Source organism: Stenella coeruleoalba (assembly GCF_951394435.1).
Source record: "Stenella coeruleoalba genome assembly, chromosome: 1".
Taxonomy (NCBI): Eukaryota; Metazoa; Chordata; class Mammalia; order Artiodactyla; family Delphinidae; genus Stenella; species Stenella coeruleoalba.
In genome coordinates, this window is record NC_137169.1 from 12,498,916 (window position 1) to 12,521,647 (window position 22,732).

Here is a 22,732-nt window from a genome sequence, read left to right on the forward strand (position 1 = left end):
GAACACGGGGATAGAAGTTCCAGAATGAGCTGACGTTCCTGCCCCCCTTGCCTGGGGTTCGGTCTGAGGAGCAGACCTGTGGGCTGCGTGAGCTTAATAGGCAAGGTTGCTCTTTCGAGAAACCCTTCTTGAAGAGTGAGAATTTTGATGTCTGGTCAGAGGCCAGAGAATAACGAATAGAATTAGGAGGGGGAGGGAGAGAAAAGTGGTGAGGGGTGGGTGTGGGACATGGATGGGGCCTCTGTAGTCAAGGGTAGGACTTGTGAAGCTGTGTTTGCTCTTTGTCAGCAGGAAATCCAAATCTCCTCCCAAAGTGCCCATTGTGATTCAGGACGATAGCCTTCCCACGGGGCCCCCTCCACAGATTCGCATCCTCAAGAGGCCCACCAGCAACGGTGTGGTCAGCAGCCCCAACTCCACCAGCAGGCCAGCCCTTCCCGTCAAGTCCCTAGCACAGCGGGAGGCAGAGTACGCGGAGGCCCGGAAGCGGATCCTGGGCAGTGCCAGCCCCGAGGAGGAGCAAGAGAAACCCATCCTCGACCGGTGAGTGTAGCTGGCAGGGGTGACCTGCCAGCCAGACTTGACCACTCCACCAGGCCACCTTGAGGAGGAGGAGGAGAGTGGGCTGGCTGCCTGCAGAGTAGTGAAAAGCAGTGAGAATCATGGCCGGAACCATCGTGGCTGCAGCTGCCCACCCCGGCTGGTAGGGCTGGTTTGTTGTCTGCACTGGCTCTGGGACTGCTCTGAAAGCTTTGCTGGCATGCTGCCTCTGCAGGCGCCAGGGGCCAGTGTGGCATACAGGGTAAAGGCATGGACTTTGAGTCAAAATCAGCCAGTCTGAGCCCATCTCTGCCACTTAACTTCTTTTTTTTTTATATATAAATTTATTTATTTATTTATTCATTTATTGGCTGCGTTGGGTCTTCATTGCCGCCCGCGGGCTTTCTCTAGTTGTGGTGAGTGGGGGCCACTCTTAATTGCGGTGCGCGGGCTTCTCATCGCAGCGGCTTCTCTTTGTTGCAGAGCACGGACTCTAGGCATGTGGGCTTCAGTAGTTGTGGCTTGAGGCTCTACAGCGCAGGCTCAGTAGTTGTGGCGCACGGGCTTAGTTGCTCCGCGGCACGTGGGACCTTCCCGGACCAGGGCTCGAACCTGTGTCCCCTGCATTGACAGGTGGATTCTTAACCACTGCGCCACAGAGGAAAAGTCCCCCTTTGCCACTTAACTTCTGCTTAACTTAGACCTACTTAACCCCTCTGTGCCTAGTCTGAAAAATGGGATAATGATCGTACCTGCCTTGTCCATTTGTTGTGCAATTAAATAAGTGGATTCTGGATGTTATCTTTTGGGCCTTATAATGGCCCACTGTGATGTTTCTGTGAATTTTCTAAATTCTTTTTTATTCCTGGCATTTTTTTCTTTGCAGTCCTAGAGGTTGTATTATGTAAGTTTGTCACCTCCTGGTAAAGCAGTATTTGTTGAAACAGCCTCTTTCTAACTTTGAGACTCCTCCTTGGATGGTGTATTCTGGGACTTGAAGTGCTAATCTGTACCTTATTTCTACGCCTTCATTATTTTGATGGACTTCTGTTATCTCTCCTGTAAGCCTTCATTTGGCAAAGTAGAAAAAGTCCATTTTCTTGTAGTTTTCCACAGTAATATGAGTCAACCATTAATCCCATGATTTGGAGAGAAGCAGGAGAGCAGCAGTGGCGGGAGCCAGGTCACTCTGATGAGCTCTTGGTTAGAGGTCTTTACCTTGGCCCGACCTCTGGGGAGTCTGTGCCATGAAGTTCTGTGGAAGAGATGCTATCCATGGTCACTGCCTCTGTACAGGATGGGCCCTTGAGCACTTCCTCTGCCTCCGGTGAATGATGGCAAACCAGCCTGTGGGGAAGAGTGCTGCAGGCGCTAGAGGTGAACATGGACCGTCCACCCCACCTGCTCCCAGGGGCTTCCCAGCTTGGAGCTGCACTGAGTCCGCTTGCCAAAGAAGCAGGCTCAGAGAGCCAGAGCTGGCTAATAGCCACTGTGACTTCTGCCCCAGCTGCAGAATTGGTTGATTTTAAGATTTAGGGGCCTCTTTTATACCCTTTTTCAGGCCTCACTCTGATCTTCTTCCCTTCAGGCCAACCAGGATCTCCCAACCTGAAGACAGCAGGCAGCCTAACAATGTGATCAGACAGCCTTTGGGTCCTGATGGATCACAAGGCTTCAAACAGCGCAGATAAACGCGGGCAGGGAAGGATGCCGCCGCCACCGCCGTCACCACCTCCTGGGTCGTCCGCTGCGGGTCGCATTGCCGTGGCAGACAGCTGGACTTGAGCAGAGGGAACGACCTGACTTACTTGCACTGTGATCCCCTTTGCTCCGCCCACTGTGACCTTGAACCCCATGCACTGTGACCTCCCTTTCCCCCCCTTCCCACTGTGATTGGCACTTCTACAAGGGCTGTCCCAAGTCCATGGAAAGGGAAAGGGTGGGGGTTAGAGGAGGGTTGGGGGGACCCACCAAGGACTCAGAGTAGAGTCAGACAGTGCCACTTGGCCGCTTGGGGTGAAGCCAGTGCCAGCAATAACAGTTTATCATGCTCATTAATTTGGGATTTCAAAACACAAATGAGAACTCCCGTCCACCCACCCTCAAGTGCATGTCTTCATCACTTAAAAGCAAGTTCCATTTGAAGATATCCTTTCTTTTTTTTTTTCTTTCCTTCCTATTTTTGTTTGTTTATACAAATATTTGATTTGCAAAAAAAAGTACATGGGAGGGGTTTTAGCAGTTTAATGAATTTTTAATTGAGAAAGGGTAGTTTGGTAGTCTACTTAAAAATGTTTCTGGTCAATCCACTAGAAACATTAACCAATAGGATTTTGGTGAGCTTAGCTTCTGTATTCCTACTGCCGCCGAGAAAAGGGGCAGGGCTCTGCAGCCCAGGACAGAGGAGCACCCCATGCCTATACCTCCCTCCCCGCAACTAAGTACCAGAGCATCTGGGCCCTACCTGGAGACTGGGCCAGCTCTGTAGGCTCAGAGAGCCTGGGGAGGGTGCCAACCCCTCACCTTTAGTATTTTGGGAGATAGGGAAAGTGAACAGACTTTCCCTTCCAAAACCCCTCAGGGTGGTTCCCTACCAGCTGGGCTCACTACTTCTAGAAGAGGGCAGGGAGTGAGGCTGCACTCCCGGGCTTTAGGAGGGAGGCTGCAAGCCTTGCTCAGTGTTTTGCTGTCAGCACAAGGAAAGCCAGGAGAGAGTCTGACTCCAGGACTCTGAGCCTCCTGCCTAGTGTGGTCAGAAGGTAGGTGGGTCTTCCCACTCCAGCAAGGCTTAGAACTCTCAGGGGTCTGTGGAGCACCATCTCTGTTGATGGCATCAGCTCGGTAACTCTACCCGGTACATTTCCCTTGTGAAATCACTACCTTGGGAGCAGACCATTCTGAATAACATTTGGGGAAAGACAAGCTGTGCATTGCAAAGACTGGTAATGACAGACGGGTTCCCCATAGGCCTAGGTTACCCTCGACCCCTTTTTCCAGAGCAAGGGCCTGGAATGAAGGCAGTTTCCCCTCGGTCTTTGGAGCCTGGAGATTTGCTTTGGCTCTTTGAGGTGGAAGAGGCTTAGGGGGTCCAGCCCAGAGCAGCTGTGTGTATACAATCTGGTCCCTCTCAGGCTGTCCGATCTCTTCCGTTCCACTTCGCCTTATATCCCTCAGCCAGCCAGACGGCCTCCTTGCTCAGCAGATGAGTTTTGGAGTGGTTGGTGTGACATTTGTGATTAGGGCAGCTCGCGGTGGCCAAGGTGGCAAGCTAGGTCTTGCAGGCTCACTCCACCTTTGGTTTGCTGGCTCTCAGCCTTGCCCTGTGGGGATGTCAGCCGGGCCCAGCAAGCCTTGGCCCACTACATCTTCCCATTAGGAGGAAAGGTCAGCTGTCGGTTAAGTCAGTAACTAGTCCATAGCACAGGCTTATAACTGCGTGAAGCCAGGATATTGTCCGTGAGCAGAGCTGGAACAAAGCTTCAGTCAGTAAGAACCCACAGAACATTGAATGGTGCCCACATTGCTGTTCTGAGGGGAAGTGACCTCCAGGAGTGTGCAAGGGAGAAGGTTGCTGCTGTCTTTACAGTTCCACTGCCCTGACCAAGTTTCTGCATTCTAAACGGATAGTGTCCATCCCTCATGTAATAGTGGTTTCTGGCCCAAGATGAGACTGTCCTTTTCAGTTGGAGAAGGTACAGAGGTAGGCCAGGTGGGAAGGCCAGAAGTGCTGACTGCTCAGCTGTCGGGACCGCCTGTCCTTGCTGCCCTCCTCTAGTGGGAGCCAAGGGGAGGCTGGCTGATGGGTGTCTGTGGATCAAGGATGTAGTAGGGACTGATGCTCCCACCTCCCTGCGGCCAAAGATGGGGCTCTGCCCGCTGTGTGCCTGTCACCACCCACCAGCGGTCATGTCCTGGCTTCCCAGATGGAGAGGTGACAGGCAACATTTTAAAGAGAAAGAAATGAAAACAGGAAACTATTGTGTTGGGGGGAGGTGGGAGGGGAGATGAGAGAACGGTTTGGATTTTGTGTGTGTGTTTGTGGTTGTTTTGGGGGTTTTTTTGGGGGGGTAGTTGTCTGTAACTTTCCTTAAGTGCTTTTTTTTTTTTTTTTTTTTTTAATTTTTTAAAAGTAAGCTGCAGGCTTTGGCTTGGAAAACCCCAGGGGAGTTGGGGGCAGAAACCTGAGGCTGCTGCCCCTTTATCTGCCTTCATGGTACTGTCCCCTTCCCCCAGCTCCTCCCTGACTCCGTGAGCCAGGCCTCAGACCTTCCAGCTAACTGCTTCCCATGAGCCACTACTCTGATGTCAGCCTATAACCAAAGGAGCTGGGGGTCTGGGCCTGGTGACCAACCCTTCTCCGCCCACTCAGTCAGGGTGCTCCCCACCTGCAGGCAGGAGGCAACACCCTATCTGCTACCATCAGCCCCTTCCAGAGCCCACTGCCTCACCCCACCCTGTCTAGCCCAGCCGTACCCTGCTCTGCCCCATCTGGGGATGCTCTGCTCAGGGATGGGCCGGCAGGGCTGCCCCAGCCTCCCTGGTAGGCAGAGACTCTGGAAACCTCTGGGGTCCTGTTTTCGGCCATGTGATCCCAGGGGTGCATATGGGCCCCTTGGGTATCTGAACAGAAGGGCATGGGAGGGAGGGCCGCACCCCTGCAGTCCTGCTCTGCTGGTCTAGCGGGTAGCTGCCCACCCTACCCCACCCCGCACCGCGGGCTCCTGAGTTGGCAGATTAAGCATTTTATAAATTGTATTTTAAATACATGTTTTAAACTTGTCAGAACCTTGTCCTCATTTCAGTTTCTGGCCTCCTAACCTCTTGCTGTGGCTGCTTGTTTAACCACTGGGAAGCTATCTCTGCTCAGTCCTAGGGAGGGGCTCTCGCTTTGAGTAATAGGCCTGGGGTGGTGTATGGATTGGGGCCACGGACCCACATGCTTAGGCTCCAAGGGAAGGGCACCCCTGGGTCCTGGCCCTCTGTTGGTGAGAGCATGGCTGAGGCCCCTCCTGCCCTTCCACAGGGTCTGTCCGTTTTAGGGGCCAGTGTCTTTCCCAGGTACTTCCATTATGTTCACCATTCCCTTCAAGCAAGTGGGAAAGAGAATTCCTGCCCTTATGGGACTCCTAGTCCAAGGCGTGGAGGCACCCATCTGAGAATAGTCCCAGCTCTGTGCTTTGAGAGTGCACAGGAGGTCAAGACTTTGAACCCAGGGCCACCTCTAGCAGGACTCCTGACCCTCGGCGGTGTTTTGAGGCGAGTCTTGCTTCAGGGGCTCCGAAGCCTGAGGGAGACTGAGGCCCTCCGCTCTGAGAGCCGAGTGGAAGGGTGAAAACCTGGGGCCTTCCCTGGCACCAGGCACAGAGGCTGAGGTTCTTGTTGTTTATTGGCTTACCAGGCCACAAAAGCAAAATCCAGCAGCAGTCCCTGCCTGATGACCCGTCCGTCTGCAGGCCCTGATTGCTAAGCTGCCCAGAGTCAGGACTCCGCAGGGTCAGTGGGTTCGAGCCGGCACAGAACTGAGCCACTTTTCGGCTGTCAGAGCTGGGTTCCCTAGGGAGAGAGGTGGAAGAGAAGGGTGGGAGGAAGTGAACCACCCCATGTACCCAAGGGGAGAGGAGTCCTTCCCAGGGAGGTGATGGGGCCAGCAGTCGGGCTCAGAGGCCTGATTCCAAGTCCAGTGTTCTTTTATCCCAGGATGCCTGGAAGAGGACTGCTGCAGGGGAAGCTTCCCTCCACCCAGCTGCTAAGCCTGTTTCCTACTACTCCTAACATGGAATCAGACTCAGGCAAAGGACTTAAACCCCCTGCATGAGAAAGGCAGGTAGTGCTACCGAGTCCCGGGCACAGAAAGGCGTAAGTACCATGACTTAGGAACAATCTACCTGGGACACAGACACTCAAAGGTTAGTTTCTTCCCCCTTCCATCCTTTCCCCTTTTTCCTCCCTGGAACAAGAGTCTCTGAGGCATCTCTTGGAAGGATGGATTTCCCTTGGGTTAGGCCAGGGACTTCATAAGGAAGGAGGTGGATGGGCCTGGGCTGCAGTCCCTGCCCTCTGGGTACCCACCTGCTTCCTTGAGATCTAGTCTGGAAGAAGAGGCTACGGGTGTCAGGGCCCAGGCTTGTGGGGGTACACAGCTCCAGCATGTAGTGGCTGCCCTGCTTCCGGCGGACCGTATTGTCCAGCCTCGGGCAGAGTGGGATGCAAGGCACCTGGGCATAGGGGCTTTGCAGGTTGGCAGCTGGCAAAGGTGGAAGAGGCAGGAGAGGGGAATGTTTCAGAGCACGTCCAGTGCTGGGAGGCAGGCAGACCCATGTGAAATCCCAGCTTTGCCACATAACGACCTGGGTGGGTTTGGGCAAGTAACTTAACCTCTCTGAGCTTCTGCATAAGCTGGAGCTGATGGTGGTATCCGCCTCAGAGTTGATGATGAGGATTAAAGGGATAATATATGCAAAGCACTCAGCTAAATGCTGAGAACAGTGTAAGGGCTAATACCTGTTTAAAAAGGAGCACATGTCTTTGGGATGAGTCCTGGCAGAGTCTGATAGGCACACTCTACAGACTCTAGAAAGCTTCTAGCCCATCACTTGGCACACAGTAGAAGTCTACTATTATGGGAAGGTAACCTTGCCCAGAGGAAAGAGCACAGGTTTTAGAGTCAGACCTGGGTATAATCTCCCCTTTCTGACACATGCTAGCTGTGGGACCTTGGGCAAGTTGCTTAAACTTCAGTTTTCTCATCGTGAATACGTGGGGTAAGTATGTGATTATGAGGATTAAATTCTAGCATGTCTGCAAAGGGCTTAGCATAGTGAGTGACCCCAGAGGGTGCTCAATAAATGATGAGGTGGGATTGCTAAGCACTCTTCCTCCTCAGTCCAGGCTCTTGGGACCAACCTGTGCTCAGGGCTAAGGCTCAGGGGAAAGGGTGTGCGGAAGGCTGGAGATGGGTGGTGATTATCAGCCAGCTGGCTGATGGCACACAGTTAAGCCCGAAGTGGGAAACCATGTCTCAGCTCCTGGGCCTGGCTGTGTGGCACCCAGGGCCCTCACCATAGTTCTGCTGCTTCAGCTGGCTCAGGATCCTGAGGGCTCTTCGTTCTGGGACTTCCAAGGAGTCTGCCTGCTGCGGGTTGTAGGGAAGCTTCTTCTGGGACTGCAGCCGGCCAATGGCCGGTTCCATCTCTCGGGCCTTACAGGTGCCTTCCTTCAGCTTCTTCTGGTAATAGCTGGGGAGGCAGTGCCACCCAGCTCAGCCCAGCCGTGTTTAATTCACCCTCCTCCTCCCTCACTCTTTCTGAGCCCCTGTTCTGTCTGGCCAGCTCAGGAGCAGGGCCACAAGAGATCTGGGTTTTAGTCCTGGCTCACCTGTTAACTTCCTGTAACTGTGGGCGAGTCACTGCTCTGCTCTGGGTCTCGGTCACCCCTATAAAGTGGGGGGAAATGGTTATCTCTGCCAGTCATTGGAAGTCACTTCTCTAAGCAGATCAGTCAGCGTTTTTTATGGGGTTAAAAACAAAGATTAAATAACAAGACCCATTAAGCATTCAGCAAATTGACTCAAGGAAAGAGCGTGGTAAATGTTGCCCATGATTTCTATCACTGGTATTTTTACTTAGATGTGCAAGTGCTTTGTAAGCCAGCTGTGCAGTTAACTCCTCCTCGTCTTCCAGGTCGCAGTTTAAAGGCCGTCTCTTCCAGGAAGTCCTCTCTCCTCCAATAGACGGGTTAGGCTCCCACTATAGGCCCCCTGACAACTTGTACTTAACCCTATCACAGCCCACTTAATACTCTTAACTCATCACTACTTGCCTTTTCCCCACTAGACTGCAGCACCATTCATTCATTCATTCAAATATTTATTGAGTGTTTACTGTATGCTGGCCACTCACCTAAACGCTTGGGAAAGAGCAGTGCAGGAGATATTCATATAAGGTCCTTGTGTCATCTCTCAGCCCCACCTCTTAGTCCAGCCACTGTCACAGCAACCACTTCTACGTGGGCCTCAACCAGCTCTGCACAGGGACAACCTGGCCCAGTCTCACCTCAGATCTTACCTCTTGCTGCTTGCTCCAGAGCCTCTCTGACACATATGCGCCCCAGAAGTGCAGGGGAGTTAAACATCTGTGTGGGGCACCCTTGACAAAGGAGCCAGCAGCTGAGGTATACAGGCTCCTGTCTCTTCCCCTGATGGTTCTGAGCCACCATTCATCGTCTCCTCAGAAGATCCTGGGGATGGCTGACTCAGTAGCACATCATTGTATTGGCTCCTCCTCCTTCTGTGTCCATGTCCCTTCCCTCACGTCTGCTCCCTGGTATCACTTTTTAAATCAACCACCTAGGCACATATCTAGTGGGAGAGTCGGACCATGAACAAGTAAATAAATTATGGTACCATGTGGGGAGTGATGGGTGTTCTGAGAGAAAGTAAAAGCTGAGTAGGAGGTAGTGATGAGCTATTTTGTCCATAGTAGTCAGTGAAAGTCTCGAGGTGGTGGCATTTGAGCAAAATGAGGGGAGGAACCAAGCTAAGTGGATATCGGGAAGAAGCCTCTTTCAGGCAGAGGGAATGGCTTGTGAAAAGGCCAGGAGGCGTGAAAGAGCTTGGTGAGCTCTAAGAACAGAGAGGTGCTAGAGCTTGTGTGTGAGGGAGAAGGGGGTAGAAATGGGCAGCAGGATGGGGGGGCCAGACTACCTGAGACTTTGTAGGCAGTGATGAAGGCTAGGCATGCTACTCAGAGTGTTAGGAAGCCCGTAGGGCTTAAGCAGGTGGTTCTGCTAGGACCTCTGCCTATCCCTGAAGCCTGGAATTTTGGGTTTTAATGAGCTTCACACAGAGAAAATAGAAAATGAATACCAGAGCCCTCAAATGGAGATTGGATCTAGACCCCTGTGTAGAATTAGAACCTGAAAAGACAGCATCCTGAGTAAAAAGATGGACTAGGAAATAACTTCACCCCACAGGGGCCAACAGGACATGAGCAGAGTGTGTGCAACTTTCTCAGTCGCCATTTTAAAGGAAATTGCTTGCTCTCTACTTCCTCTCCTTCCCCTTCTTATGGGCTTGAATTTAGATGTGTTGCTGGTAAATTGGCTTAGGATTGACCTAGGGAATGGCGGAAGAATAAGTGGGAAAGAAACTGGGTGCTTGAGCAACCTTGCCTTCCTGCCTGCTTCCTCCAAGCCATCAATATGAGAGAAATAAACTATATTGTTTGAACTGTAGTACATTGGGGTCTATTCCTTAATGAATACACTAATCTAGAATTCTGTACCTAGCTAAATTATTCAGTAAGTGTGATGGTAGAATAAACAATTTTGTAGACATACAAAATCTCAGAACTCATGCCTCCCATTCATCCTTTCTCAGGAAGGTACTGGAGGGCATGTTCTTCCAAAATGAGGGCATAAACCAAAAAGAAAAGGAAGATATACATACAGAAAATAAGAAATCTAACACAGGAGAAAGACAAAAGTTAAAGGAAGATGGTGAAGGGAGATCCCACAATGGCAGTGCAACTGCCATAGAGGACAACCAGTTTAGGTTGGATCACTATAGCTTAAAAGACAAAACTTTCAAGGGCTGGCATTCCCATATCTGTCGCTGAATTACTGCCTTTCTAACCCCAAAAAGCTACTGGTGAAACATGCTCCCGTTATTATTTTTTTTAAGCAAATCAAACCAAGAAAGAGTAAGCAAATCAAGGAAAAGTAAGACATGTGATCCAGTAGACAGAATTCCAATCAGAGGAAAGGAAGAAAGAATTCCTAGGATGACAACAGACTCCCAAGATGACGGCTCTGCAGCATGCCTAAGAAGAAATTAATCCAAAAATGAGAAAAATGGAATTATTTAGAAAATGCCTCCAAGAAAAAGAAGCTCTAGGAAGGTACAAGAATTGTCAGTGAGTACAAAGAAAAAAAAAAACATCAAGGCAATTGTCAACTTTTAGGAAATGAAAAAATAAGAAAGGAAATGAAATCATTATATAAAAAATGCTCAGCTATGAATAATTGTGTAGCCATAATATTAGAAACCCCAAATATTTAGTAAAAGAATGATAATATATTTGAATGGGGAAGGAGGAGCTGAGGGGATAGTTGTATCAGACAGCTAAATTCTTACCATAACAAGAAGTCAGTAGATACAAGTCTAAAGATCATTAACCAAAATGTTGTAGTACATCCATATTATGTAGAAGTAACTGCCAGAAATATTCAAGAAGAAAGAGGAAGCCTGGAGAGGGTGTGGAGAAAAGGGAACCCTGCTGCGTTATTGGTGGGAATGTAAATTGGCACAAACCACTATGAAAGACAGTATGGAGGTTCTTTTAAAAACTAAAATTAGAGTTACCATATGATCTAGCAATCCCACTCCTGGGCATATATCTGGAAAAGCTGAAAATTCTAATTCAAAAAGATACATGCACTCCAATGTTCATAGCAGAACTATTTACAATAGCCAAGACATGGAAGCAACCCAAATGTCCATCAACAGATGACTGGATAAAGATGATAAAATATAAAATGGAATAAAAAAAGAATGAAATAATGCCTTTTGCAGCAACATGGATGGACCTAGAGATTATCATACTAAGTGAAGTCAGAGAAAAGACAAATATCATATGATATCACCTGTATGTGGAAAATTAAAAAATGATATAAATGAACTTATTTACAAAACAGAAATAAACTCACAGACATAGAAAACAAACTAATTGGTACCAAAGGGGTAAGTTGGAGGGTGATAAATTAGGACTTTGGGTTAAAATATACACACTACTATATAGAAAATAGATAAACAACAAGGACCTACTGTATAGCACAGGGAAATATATTCAATATCTTGTAATAACCTATAATGGAAAAGAATCTGAAAAAGAATATATGTATATATGTAACTGAATCACTTTGCTGTACACCTGAAGCATTGTAAATCAACTGTACTTCAATTAAACAAAACAAACAAACAAAAGAACCTCCCCACAAAGAAAATAAGGTCCAAGCGGCTTCACTGTAAGTTCTGTCAAACCTTTAGAGGAGACTGAATACCAAGATTTCATGAACTCTTTCAGGACATGAGAGCACGTAACTCATTTTATGATGCCAGCATTATACTAACAGGAACACTAGATATCACCCAAAAAGCAAGTTAACGACCAATATCTCCTTTGAACATAGGTGCCAAAATTCTTAACAAAATAGCAGGTTGAATCCAGTAATATATTAAAAGGATGATACATTACAACTAAGTGGAGTTTTTCCAAAGAATGCAGTTAGTTTACATTGAAAAATCAGTTTTATCTACTATATTAACAGAATGTAAGAGAAAAACCTTATAATCATCTCAAGATGCAGAAAAAGCATTTGACAAAATTCAACTCCCATTCATAATAAAAACTCTCAGCAAACTAGAAATAGAAAGGAACTTCCTCAACATGATAAAAGTATCTACGAAAATCCTGCAGCTAAAATCAAGCTTAATGGCGAAAGATTGATTGCTTCCCCCATGATCAGGAGCAAGGCAAAAATGTTTGCTGTCATCACTTTTGTTTTACTTAAGGTCTTAGCCAGTGCAATAAAACAAGCAAAAGGAATAAATGCTAATGGATTGGAAAGGAAGAAGTAAAGCTGTCTTTATTCACAGATGACATCATTGTGTGTGTAAAAATCTTAAGAAATCTATTATAAAAAGCTACCAGCACTAATAAGTGAATTTAGCAAGGTCATAGGATACAAGATCAATATACAACAATAAACTATACTTCTATAATACCAGCAATGAGCAATAGGAAAATGGAAACATCTACAACAGTATAAAATATGAAATACTTACGGATATATATATATATATATATTTTTTTTTTTTAAACTTCTTAACCGTGAACTCTCATGCTTTGCAGAGGTCTAAACTCTCAGCACCTTATCACTACTTATGGGTATATTCAACAAAATATGTAAAAGATCTATATCTTGAAAACTACAAAATCCTGCTGAAATTAGAGACCTAAATAAGTGAAGAGTTACACCATGTTCATGGACTGAAAGACTTGTCATTATTAAGATGTCATTTCTCCCAAAATGAACATATAGATTCAATGCAATCACAACAAAATACCAGCAGCCTCTTTTATAGAGATTGACAAACTGATTCTAAAATTTATATAGAAATGCAAAGGACCTAGAATAGAACAGGATCTAGAACTCTTTGAAAAAGAACAAGTTGGAGGACTTACTCTACCTGATTTGAATACTTACTATAAAGCTGTAGTAATCAAGACCTATGTGGTATTTGCAGAAATATAGACACGGGAAGAGAATAAAGAATCCAGAGGTAAACCCAAGTGTATATGGTTAATTAATTTGGGGGGGGGGACTTTCTATTTATAGTGTATTTTTTTCTTAACTAAGGTTTTTGATAGACTTTTTTAGATTCACAGAAAATTGAGTGGAAAGTACAGACAGTTCCCATTTACCCGCTGCCCTTCCCCCACACACACACACCCACAGACTCCCCCATGATCAACATCCCCCACCAGAGTGGTACATTTGTTACAACTAATGAACTTACACTGACATATCATTATTACCATAAGGCCATAGTTTACCTTAGGATTCACTCATAGTGTTGTACATTGTATAACGTTGTGACAAATGTGAAATGACATGTATCTACCATTATGGCAATACAGAATAGTTCCATTGCTCTAAAAATCTGTGCTCCACTTCCCTCCCTCTCCCCTCACTCCAGTAAGCACTGATCTTTTTACTGTCTCCATTGTTTTGTCTTTTCCAGAATGTCACATAGTTGGAACTGTAAAGTATGCAGCCTTTTCAGATCAGTTTTTTTCACGTAGCAGTATGCATTTAAGTTTCCTCTGTCTTTTCATGGTTTGATGGCTCTTATTAGTGCTGAATATTCCACTATGTAGGTGTAGCACAGTTAATTTTGTGTGGACTAAGTTTTCAGTTCTTTTGGGTAAATACCAAGGAGCACAATTGCTGGATCATATTGTAAGAGTTTGTTTAGTTTTGTAAGAAACCACCAAACTGGAACTTCACTGATGGTACAGTGGTTAAGAATCCGCCTGCCAGTGCAGGGGACATGGGTTCGATCCCTGGTCCGGGAAGATCCCACATGCCGCAGAGCAACTAAGCCTGTGCGCCACAACTACTGAGCCTGTGCTCTGCCTGCATGCCACAACTACTGAAACCCACGCACCTAGAGCCCAAGCTCCACAACAAGAGAAGCCACCGCAATGAGAAGCCCGCACACTGCAACTAGAGAAAGCCCATGCGCAGCAACGAAGACCCAATGCAGACAAAAATAACTTAATTAATGAATTAAAAAAAAAAAACCCACCAAACCGTCTTCTAAAGTGGCTGTACCATTTTGCATTCCCACCAGAAATGAAACGAGTTCCTTTTTTTAAATAGATTTATTTTTTAAATTTATTTATTTTTGCTGCATTGGGTCTTGCATGTTTATTTATGCGCATATATATATGTATATATATAATATGTAAGTAATGTTTTTCTACTCCAGATGGTATTGATAAAAATTAACTTGTAAGAGAGCTGTATTTAATTGGCTTAAAGAAAGGGGAAAAAAAGCTTATGTAAATTAAGACTAGTCAAACAAGCATATGTTATCTCTACCAGATGTTTAACATTATAATGCTATGAATTCAACCTAAGAACAAAATGCACAATTAAAGTGCACTGTTTGATGTTTGTCAACCATGACAGTAAATTAAAAGTAAAAAAGAATGGAGAGAGCCATACGTTTAACTTTCTAGGTTCTTTGTCTCTGTGATTTCTTTTTTTCTTTTTTAATTTTGTCCGCGTTGTGCAGCTTGTGAGATGGTTCCTGGACCAGGAATTGAACCCAGGCCTCCACAGTGAAAGCGCCAAATCCTAACCACTAGGCCACCAGGGAACTCTTTGTGATTTCTGGTACTTGCCTGATTTGTCCACAAAGAAACTAATATATATATACACACGCACACTAATATATATATACACACACTAATATGTATATTAGTATATATTAGACCTGAATCACTTTGCTGTACACCTGAAACTAACACAGCATTGTAAATCAACTACACTTCAATAACAAAAAAAATTTTTACAGACAAATTAGTCTTACTTTGATTATCTGATAAAAATGGAACTGATTGTGGAAAGAAAAATTCTGTGTTTCAATAAAAGCTATAACACCCCTTTGTAGGTTGCTGAACAGTTAGTTCACTTTGAGCTTTTTGTCTTCTTTATAAACTGGCTCCTGCCACTTGTATTCACAAAGTGAATCAACATTTCTAGTTTCCCTCCACCCTCCTGACCTGGCATCACTGAAAACTAGGACTGCCCTTTTCCCAATGCCCTGCAAGCTAAAGCAACTTAATATAAACGTCCATAAGAAAAAATCACTGCAACAGATCATGTATAACAACCCTGTATGCCTGCTGCTGTTAGTTCACGGGAACACCCAGTGCCGTCACCAAAGACATTCAAACTGCAAGCCAGAAAATTCATCAGAGAGCCACCAGATAGCCTCACTCCACCTTTTTTTTTTCTTTTTTGGCCACTGTGTGGCATGCAGGATCCGAGTTCCCCAACCAGGGATCGAACCCGTGCCCCCTGCTGTGGAAGCGCAGAGTTTCAACCACTGGACTGCCAGGGAAGTCCCTTCACCATCTGAAGATGCTTTGAGACTGACATGTAAGAATCTCACAATTAACTGCCCTCTGGTCTCAGAAACTGAGTTTACAATTTATTCTAACCATTAACTTCTGTTTCTCTTTTTCCAAAGAAATGCCCCTCAGTAAATGCTTGCTAGCAGCTCACCATATAAAGGCCTAAGTTAGGCGGGTGCCCTACTCCCACCTATACCATTGCCTCCTAAAGTGAGCTCCGACTGTCACTGAACTGACCTGTTCTCAGGACTAAGAGACGGATCCAGGGAAATACAGGATCATGTGCTTAGATTTGTTCTTTCCTGCTTGTTCCAATCTGTGTTTTCCTCCCCCTTTCACAGATCTCTTTGCAACTTCTAACCCGACTTTTTCTCCACGGCCACCAACTCGGCTTTTAATAGATGAACCTTCTAGGGAAGTGCCAGATGGAGGGAAGGAAGGAGTTTAGGACATGCCGTCCCAATATGTGCCACTTCAGCATGTTGATTATTTTGAGTTAAAGGCACTTGAAAAACAGTAGATGCAAGAAGGGTCCACTGACTTTTTCTTTCTAAAAGCAGGAGACAAAATTCCCAGGTGAAAGCTGCCCTCCCTGAACCAGGAGGAAGAAACATTCTTATCACAAGAGAGGAAGAGGGAACTTCGCGGCGGTCCAGTGGTTAGGACTCTGTGCTCTCACTGCCGAGGGCCAGTGTATACGTGTGGTGCGGCCAAAGGAAAAAAAAAGAGTCCAGGCCAAGAGAACTCTGTACAAACAGACATGGTTAAAATAACTCTTATCTTCCTAATTCTGCCCATATATATATATATATATATATATATACACACACACACATATATATATATATATTTTTTAGACTGTGCTGGGTCTTCATTGCTGCGCACGGGCTTTCTCTAGTTGCAGCGAGCGGGGGCTATGCCTCGTTGCAGCGCGCGGGCTTCTTATTGCGGTGGCTTCTCGTTGCACAGCACAGGCTCTGGGCGCACGGGCTTCAGTAGTTGTGGCACACAGGCTCAGTAGTTGTGGCTCGTGGGCTCTAGAGTGCAGGCTCAGTAGTTGTGGTGCACGGGCTTAGTTGCTCCGCAGCATGTGGGATCTTACGGGCCAGGGCTCGAACCCGTGCCCCCTGCATTGGCAGGCGGATTCTTAACCACTGCGTCACCAGGGAAGCCCCTGCCCATATGTTTTAGTTACTCTTCTACAGTTGCTACTCTTTTCATCCTTGTATGCAAGCCCCTCGGGCTTGTCAGTTCTTTGGGTCTTCATTATTCTTGTCAGGGCTCCCATGTGCGTGTAAGTTAAACTTGTATGCTTTTCTCCTGTTGGTCTGTCTTACATCAGTCCCAGCTGGAAGCTCTAAGAGGGTAAAGGAAAATTTTACCTCCCCTACACACTAAATGTCATTTTTTACTTGAAAAAAGGACAAACTATGGTTATGCAGCCTTGCGTATTTTGGCAGGTGTTTTCTCGAAAATGGATGAAGTTAGCCCATCCTTTCAAGGAAAAGAGCTGACAGCATTTGTTACCTATGACAAAATGAAAGCTTTCAAGTAAAAAATTAGAATTTGGGAAAGCAAATCTATTATCATGGGACTTCCCTGGTGGCCCGGTGGTTAAGACTCCGAGCTCCCCATGCAGGGGGCCCGGGTTCGATCCCTGGTCAGGGAACTCAGATCCCCACATACTGCAACTAAGCCCGAGTGCTCTAGAGGCCACACACTGCAACTAGAGAGCCCGCACACTGCCACGAAGAGCCTGAGTGCCCACGTGCCACAATGAAGACCCAGTGCAGCCAAAATAATATAAATAATAAATAAAATTTTAAAAATCCATTATAATAAGCATGTGTCATATGCATGTTCATACACAGAATAGTTTATAACAGTCAAATGAGTGAACTGAACTGTAGCCTCACACGACACTTCTAATATTTAAAAACGTTTGTGGCTTGTGGAATCTTAGTTTCCCAGCCAAGGATCTAACTTGGGCCCCAGCAGTGAGAGCGCCAAGTCCTAACCACTGGACCGTCAGGGAATTCCCTAAAGACTTGTCTGACATTAGGGGTGATATTAATAATTATACATATAATATATGGAATAACTACAATGAAATGTGTCAACATTTAGAAGATACGCAATATGTTCTAAATGAACAATGCATGTTACAAAAGCCATTTATGGGAAAAGATCCATTTAAACTACAAAAACAATAGATTTTTTATTTAAAAGAGTACAACGAGGGTACTTCCCTGGCGGTGCAGTGAATAGGACTCCGTGCTCCCAATATAGGGGGCCCGGGTTCGATCCCTGGTCAGGGAACTAGATCCCACATGCATGCTGCAACTAAGAGTTCGCCTGCCACAACTAAGGAGCCCTGGAGCTGCAACTGAGGAGCCTGCCGGCCGCAACTAACACCCCACACAACCAAATAAATAAATATTTTTTTTAAAAAGTACAACGAACAGTTCACAGATATGGCATCAGATTCCATATTGCAACCAACTTTTAAGACACTACTGCTCGTCAAGTTTGGTGTACTATCAAAGAAAACTACCTCCATGATATATGGGATATTAAATGAAAAGGCTATTAAAATACTTTTTCCAATTACATATTTGTGTGAGGCCGGATTTCTTCATATTCTTCAACCAAAACAACAGATTGAATGCAGAAGCATATAGGAAAATCCAGCCAACTTCTTTTATGCCAGACACTGAAGAGATTCTCAATATTGTAAAGCAGTGCCATTCTTCTCATTAACTTTCTTGTTTGTTTGTTTTGGAAAATATCGTTATTTTTTCATTTAAAATGTTTTTTTTCTATTAACATGTAATGGGGTTATCTTTGTTAAATAAATTAATATTTTTTAGATCTCTCAGTTTTAAGTTCATATATAGAAAATATTGACAGTTTCCTAGATGAAAAAGTTTTAAAACTGCTGCTCTTGAGAAACTCTTGCCCAGGTATCCTGGAAACATATACAAAATTTTAACACTGTTTCTACCATGGCTGGAAACTGAACATAGACCTAATGTCCATCTGCAGAACAAATACATATATTATGATGTAGTCATACCAGATAATAGTATGTAGCAGTGAAAATGATAAATGATCTACAGCTATGCATAAGAACATGGATGAGTCACAAATACCTAACACTGAGAAGAAAAAGTAACAGAGGACTTATAGTATGAGTCCACTCCGATAGAGGTAAAAAAATATGGAAAGCTAAACAATAAGATATTCAGGAATACAAACAAGTGTGAGTCAAAATTTAAAAGTGCCACTGCAGGGCTTCCCTGGTGGTGCAGTGGTTAAGAATCCGCCTGCCCATGCAGGGGACACGGGTTCAAGCCCTGGTCCGGGAAGATCCCACATGCCGTGGAGCAACTAAGCCCATGCGCCACAACTACTGAGCCTGTGCTCTAGGGCCTGTGTGCCACAACTACTGAGGCCACGTGCCATAGCTACTGAAGCCCGTGTGCCTAGAGCCCATGCTCCACAACAAGAGAAGCCACTGCCATGAGAAGCCCGCACACAGCAACGAAGAGGAGCTCCCATTCGCCACAACTAGAGAAAGCCCGCGCGCAGCAACGAAGACCCAACGCAGCCAAAATAAGTAAATGAAATTTTTTTTTTAAAAAGTGCCACTGCATATCCACCAGACTGAAACTAGCAAGGCTGACAGTATAGATATGCACAAGATGTGGAGCAACTGGAACTCTCGTACGTTGTTGACGTGAGTGTAAAATGGTAGAATCACTTAGATAAAAAAGTCTGGCAGTTTCTTGTAAGTAAAATACACCTATCCTGTGACCCAGCAATTCCATTTCTGGGTACTTACCCAAGTAACAAAATATATGTCCACACAAAGACTTGTACAAAAATGTTAATAGCAGCTTTACTCATTATAACCCAAAACTAAAAACAGCTCAGAAATCTACCAATGAAAGGATGGATGAATGAACTGTGGTATATTCATCCAATGGGATACAGTAATAAGGAGGAGTGAGCTGTTGCTGCCCACAGCAACATGGATGAATCTCAAAAGCATTATGCTGAGTGAAAGAAGCTAGACACTAATGACTATATACGGTTTGTTTCCATTTATATGAAGTTGTCAGGCAAAACCACTCTGTAATGGAAAAAAAAAAATTAGAAGAGTGATTGCCTCTGGATGGCGGGGGCAGTTCAGGGACCAACTGGTAAGGGTCATGAGGGCACTTTCTGGAATGATGGTAAAGTTCTGTATATCTTGAAAGGGGTTCAGGTTGCTGGGGTGTGGGCATGTGTTGAGACTCATTCAATGATACACTTAAGATCTGTGCATTTCACTGAATGTACATTATACCTCACAATATGCAGCGGGGGGGAGGCTCTATTCAAATATTGATTATTAGCTAATGCCATGTATGCTGAAGTATTTAGAGGGAAATAACTATCATTTACTTTGAAATGAGTAAAAATATAGATCGATGAACAGATGGATAGAAGCATGGCAAAAGAAGTACAGCAAAATGGCAACAGTAGAATCTAGGTGGTGGGTATATAAATGTTCACTGGAAAATTCTTTTAACTTTGCCGTATGTGTGAAATTTTCAATGAACGATAAGGGAAAAAATAAGCAGTGAAATTTTAAAACAAAAAGCAAAGGAATAAGGGTTGGTTCTTGTTAGGGAGAAAGTACTTTGTGATTGGGGTAGGGCACACACGGGCTTCAAGATTACTGGAATTTTTATATATATATATATATTTTTTTTTTTTTTTTTTCTTCTGGTACGCGGGCCTCTCCCGTTGCGGAGCACAGGCTCCGGACGCGCAGGCTCAGCGGCCATGGCTCACGGGCCCAGCCGCTCCGCGGCACGTGGGATCCTCCCAGACCGGGGCACGAACCCGTGTCCCCTGAATCGGCAGGCGGACTCTCAACCACTGCGCCACCAGGGAACCCCTGTTTTTAAACTGGAGAAATTGATACCTGGCAATTTGTTTTATTGCTTTTAAAATCATACATTTGTCGTCTTCAGACTTATATATGTTTAGTGATTTATAGATGCCGGGAGGAAGAAAGATCTCTTGTCTTTGGGGTTTGCTAAGTTGGTATTAGTGGAACAGCCTGCAATCATTGCCCCTCCTCCGGCCCCTGCCGAAAAAGCCTGGTCTGTGGCAGGAAAAAATGATCCAACTTTCTGAGCGATAGGGACAAGCTTCTGTGTGCTGCAAGAGAGACCAGGTGGGCCATTCTGCCTTGACCCTCTGCTTCTAGCCCTCGAATGTTCGTGTTGTTTTTGTACACAGCCGTCTCTTCCTTAGGTGAACCACTAACCACCCACCAGCCCACTCTGGCAACACGGGGAGGCTTCCACCTCGTGTTCTCTAGCCCTAGACAGGCCCTATCACATTCCCTTTCTGGGACTGCTGTATGAGTACTGCAAGAAGGTATTCCTCTTGCTGCTGAGGTTGCAAGACAAGGAGGGTATGCGTAGAGTAGAGGCTGCCGGTTGCCGTCCTTCCCACTGTGGGAAGAGGCTCGCTGAGCTTGAAGCTAATGCAGAGATGAGCGGGAGAGAGAAAGCCTGAATGGTATCATCTGGTCTCCTAGATCCAGCCATTCCTGAGGCCCTGAGCAGTGATGTGAGCCAATACATTCCCCTGTTGTATAAGCCAGTTTTATGTGGGTTTCACCGGCAACTAATAGTCCTAATTATCAAAAGTCCTCAGCTGCCAAAACGCTAGGTGCCATTTCCGTGTCCGCAACCCTCCACTCCCAACAGCCAGTCCTGCTCACCTGGTGATCTCCTCTAAGGCTGCCTCAGGTAAGGCCAGCATCTCCACCAGCAGGGACAGGATCTCAAAGAGCAGAGTGCGGGGGTTTGGGGGAGCCATGTCCGTCAGGCCTTCTCTGCTGGGGACGTGGGATGGTGGCTGCCGTTACCACTTAACAGCCCTGGATGCCTAACAGCCCCAGCAGCCACCTGGCCCCTCCCCCCAGCTCTGAGTGCCCTGGGCTCACCCCTGCTCACCCACAGAGCAGAAGAAGCTCTTGGTGTCTGTCATCACGGCCAAGAAGTCTTTGAAGTTCACGTGGCCGTCTCCTGTGGAGGCCAGAAGAATACAGTGTGGCCAGGGGCCTTTCAGAGCAGGCTCGGGCATTGCGACCCAGGCACGGTTATTAGCGTTTACTCATTGGGTTTGATGATAAAAGTAACGCATATTCAATGCGGAGAGCGTGGTGCACACAGGAAAGTGGAAGGTGAAAATTAAAATCTCCTGGGTTAGAAGCTCCCAGAAGTTCCTGGAAGCAGCAGATTGGGTTCATGTCATAGGTGTACCACTTACTATCTTTGTGACCTTGGCAAAGTCTCTTAACCCCACTAAGCCCTAGTTTTCTCATCTATAGGGTGAGGATGACCTTAACACCTTTCTCATGGGAGAGAAATTGAGGCAACGTGCTCAGAATAGGGCCATGCTTATAATACACGCTCATTAAACGTCAGCAACTCTTATTACAGTGTGCTAGTCTCTGCATGAGAACATATTTGTACCTACAGTTTTCCCACTTTGGCCTTCAAAGTCCTGCTAGACCTGCCCGTTACCTGTCTCCAGCCTCACCTGGTACCAAACTCCCCAGCGCTAACCTGCTCTCCCTCCAGGGGCCACATTCTTCCCTGTTGCGGGCCTTTGTGCACGCTGCTTCCTCTTCCTAGACTTCTCTCCACCACCCTCCAACTCTTTTTGTTTGTTTGTTTGCTTGTTCTTGTTTGTCTGTTGTGGCCCTGCAGGATCTTAGTTCCCCAACCAGGGATTGAACCCGGGCCCCGGCAGTGAAAACGCAGAGTGAAAAACGCGGAGTCCTAACCACTGGACTGCCAAGGAATTCCCTCCAACTCTCTCACTTAATGCTCCCCCTTGACCATCACTTCCTTAGGGAAGTCAGACCAGTGCAGGTCAGACCCCCTGTTGGACACTGTCATAGAACCCTTGTACTTGAACCACACACTCATAAGATCTGGGATTTAACTGAAGCTCTGGGAGACAGGAACTGGCTGTTTTGTTCTGCACTGTGTCTTCAGGGCTTAAGACAGAGAGGTGCTTGGCAAATGTTCTCTGAACTACTTGACAAATTGATGAGTGGTCTCTAATTCTTAAAGCCACCCTTGTGGGGGGGTGGGGGGGAGGAGGTGGGGGGGTCGCCTAATACTCTTATCCCCATGTCACAGATGAGGCCTGAGGCATAGACAAAAGTAGGCTGTTGCCTGGGGTCATGTAGGGGCCGAGCTGAGGTCCATTCTTAGCTTGTGTCTGAGGATTCACACTCAGGCAGTGATGGAGGAAGCAGAGCTGACACTCAGAGGTCAGGAGCCCAGGCCCCCTACAGCTCCGCTGTGTTCCCTGCATCTAGCCAACCAAACCACATGTGATGCTTCTCACCCTGTGCCCTATTCCCTTTGTCCAGGTTATTTCTGCCACCAGCAATGCCCTTCTTCCTT

At 46.2% G+C, this 22,732-nt stretch overlaps 2 protein-coding genes across 5 annotated transcripts in view; one reads left to right on the forward strand and one right to left on the reverse strand.

Annotated features, from left to right (window-relative positions):
• The window catches only part of SZRD1 (SUZ RNA binding domain containing 1), a 33,645-nt gene extending 21,325 nt beyond the window's left edge, over positions 1-12,320 (forward strand). For 2 of the 4 annotated variants that reach the window (XM_079912663.1, XM_079912661.1), the window contains 2 exons: positions 292-543; positions 2,129-12,320. In XM_079912663.1, coding sequence (XP_079768789.1) covers positions 292-543; positions 2,129-2,231 — 355 coding nt within the window. In that variant the 3' untranslated portion in view covers positions 2,232-12,320. Of the gene's footprint in view, positions 1-288; positions 544-2,128 lie in introns of all 4 variants that reach the window. The other 2 variants (XM_079912662.1, XM_079912660.1) reach the window with 1 other exon arrangement.
• SPATA21 (spermatogenesis associated 21) overlaps positions 6,035-22,732 on the reverse strand; it is a gene marked incomplete at both ends in the record, with an annotated part of 32,242 nt that continues 15,544 nt past the window's right edge. The window contains 6 exon segments of the mRNA XM_079946017.1: positions 6,035-6,070; positions 6,072-6,093; positions 6,610-6,784; positions 7,600-7,775; positions 21,031-21,144; positions 21,256-21,337. Of these exon segments, the coding sequence (XP_079802143.1) occupies positions 6,035-6,070; positions 6,072-6,093; positions 6,610-6,784; positions 7,600-7,775; positions 21,031-21,144; positions 21,256-21,337 (605 nt within the window).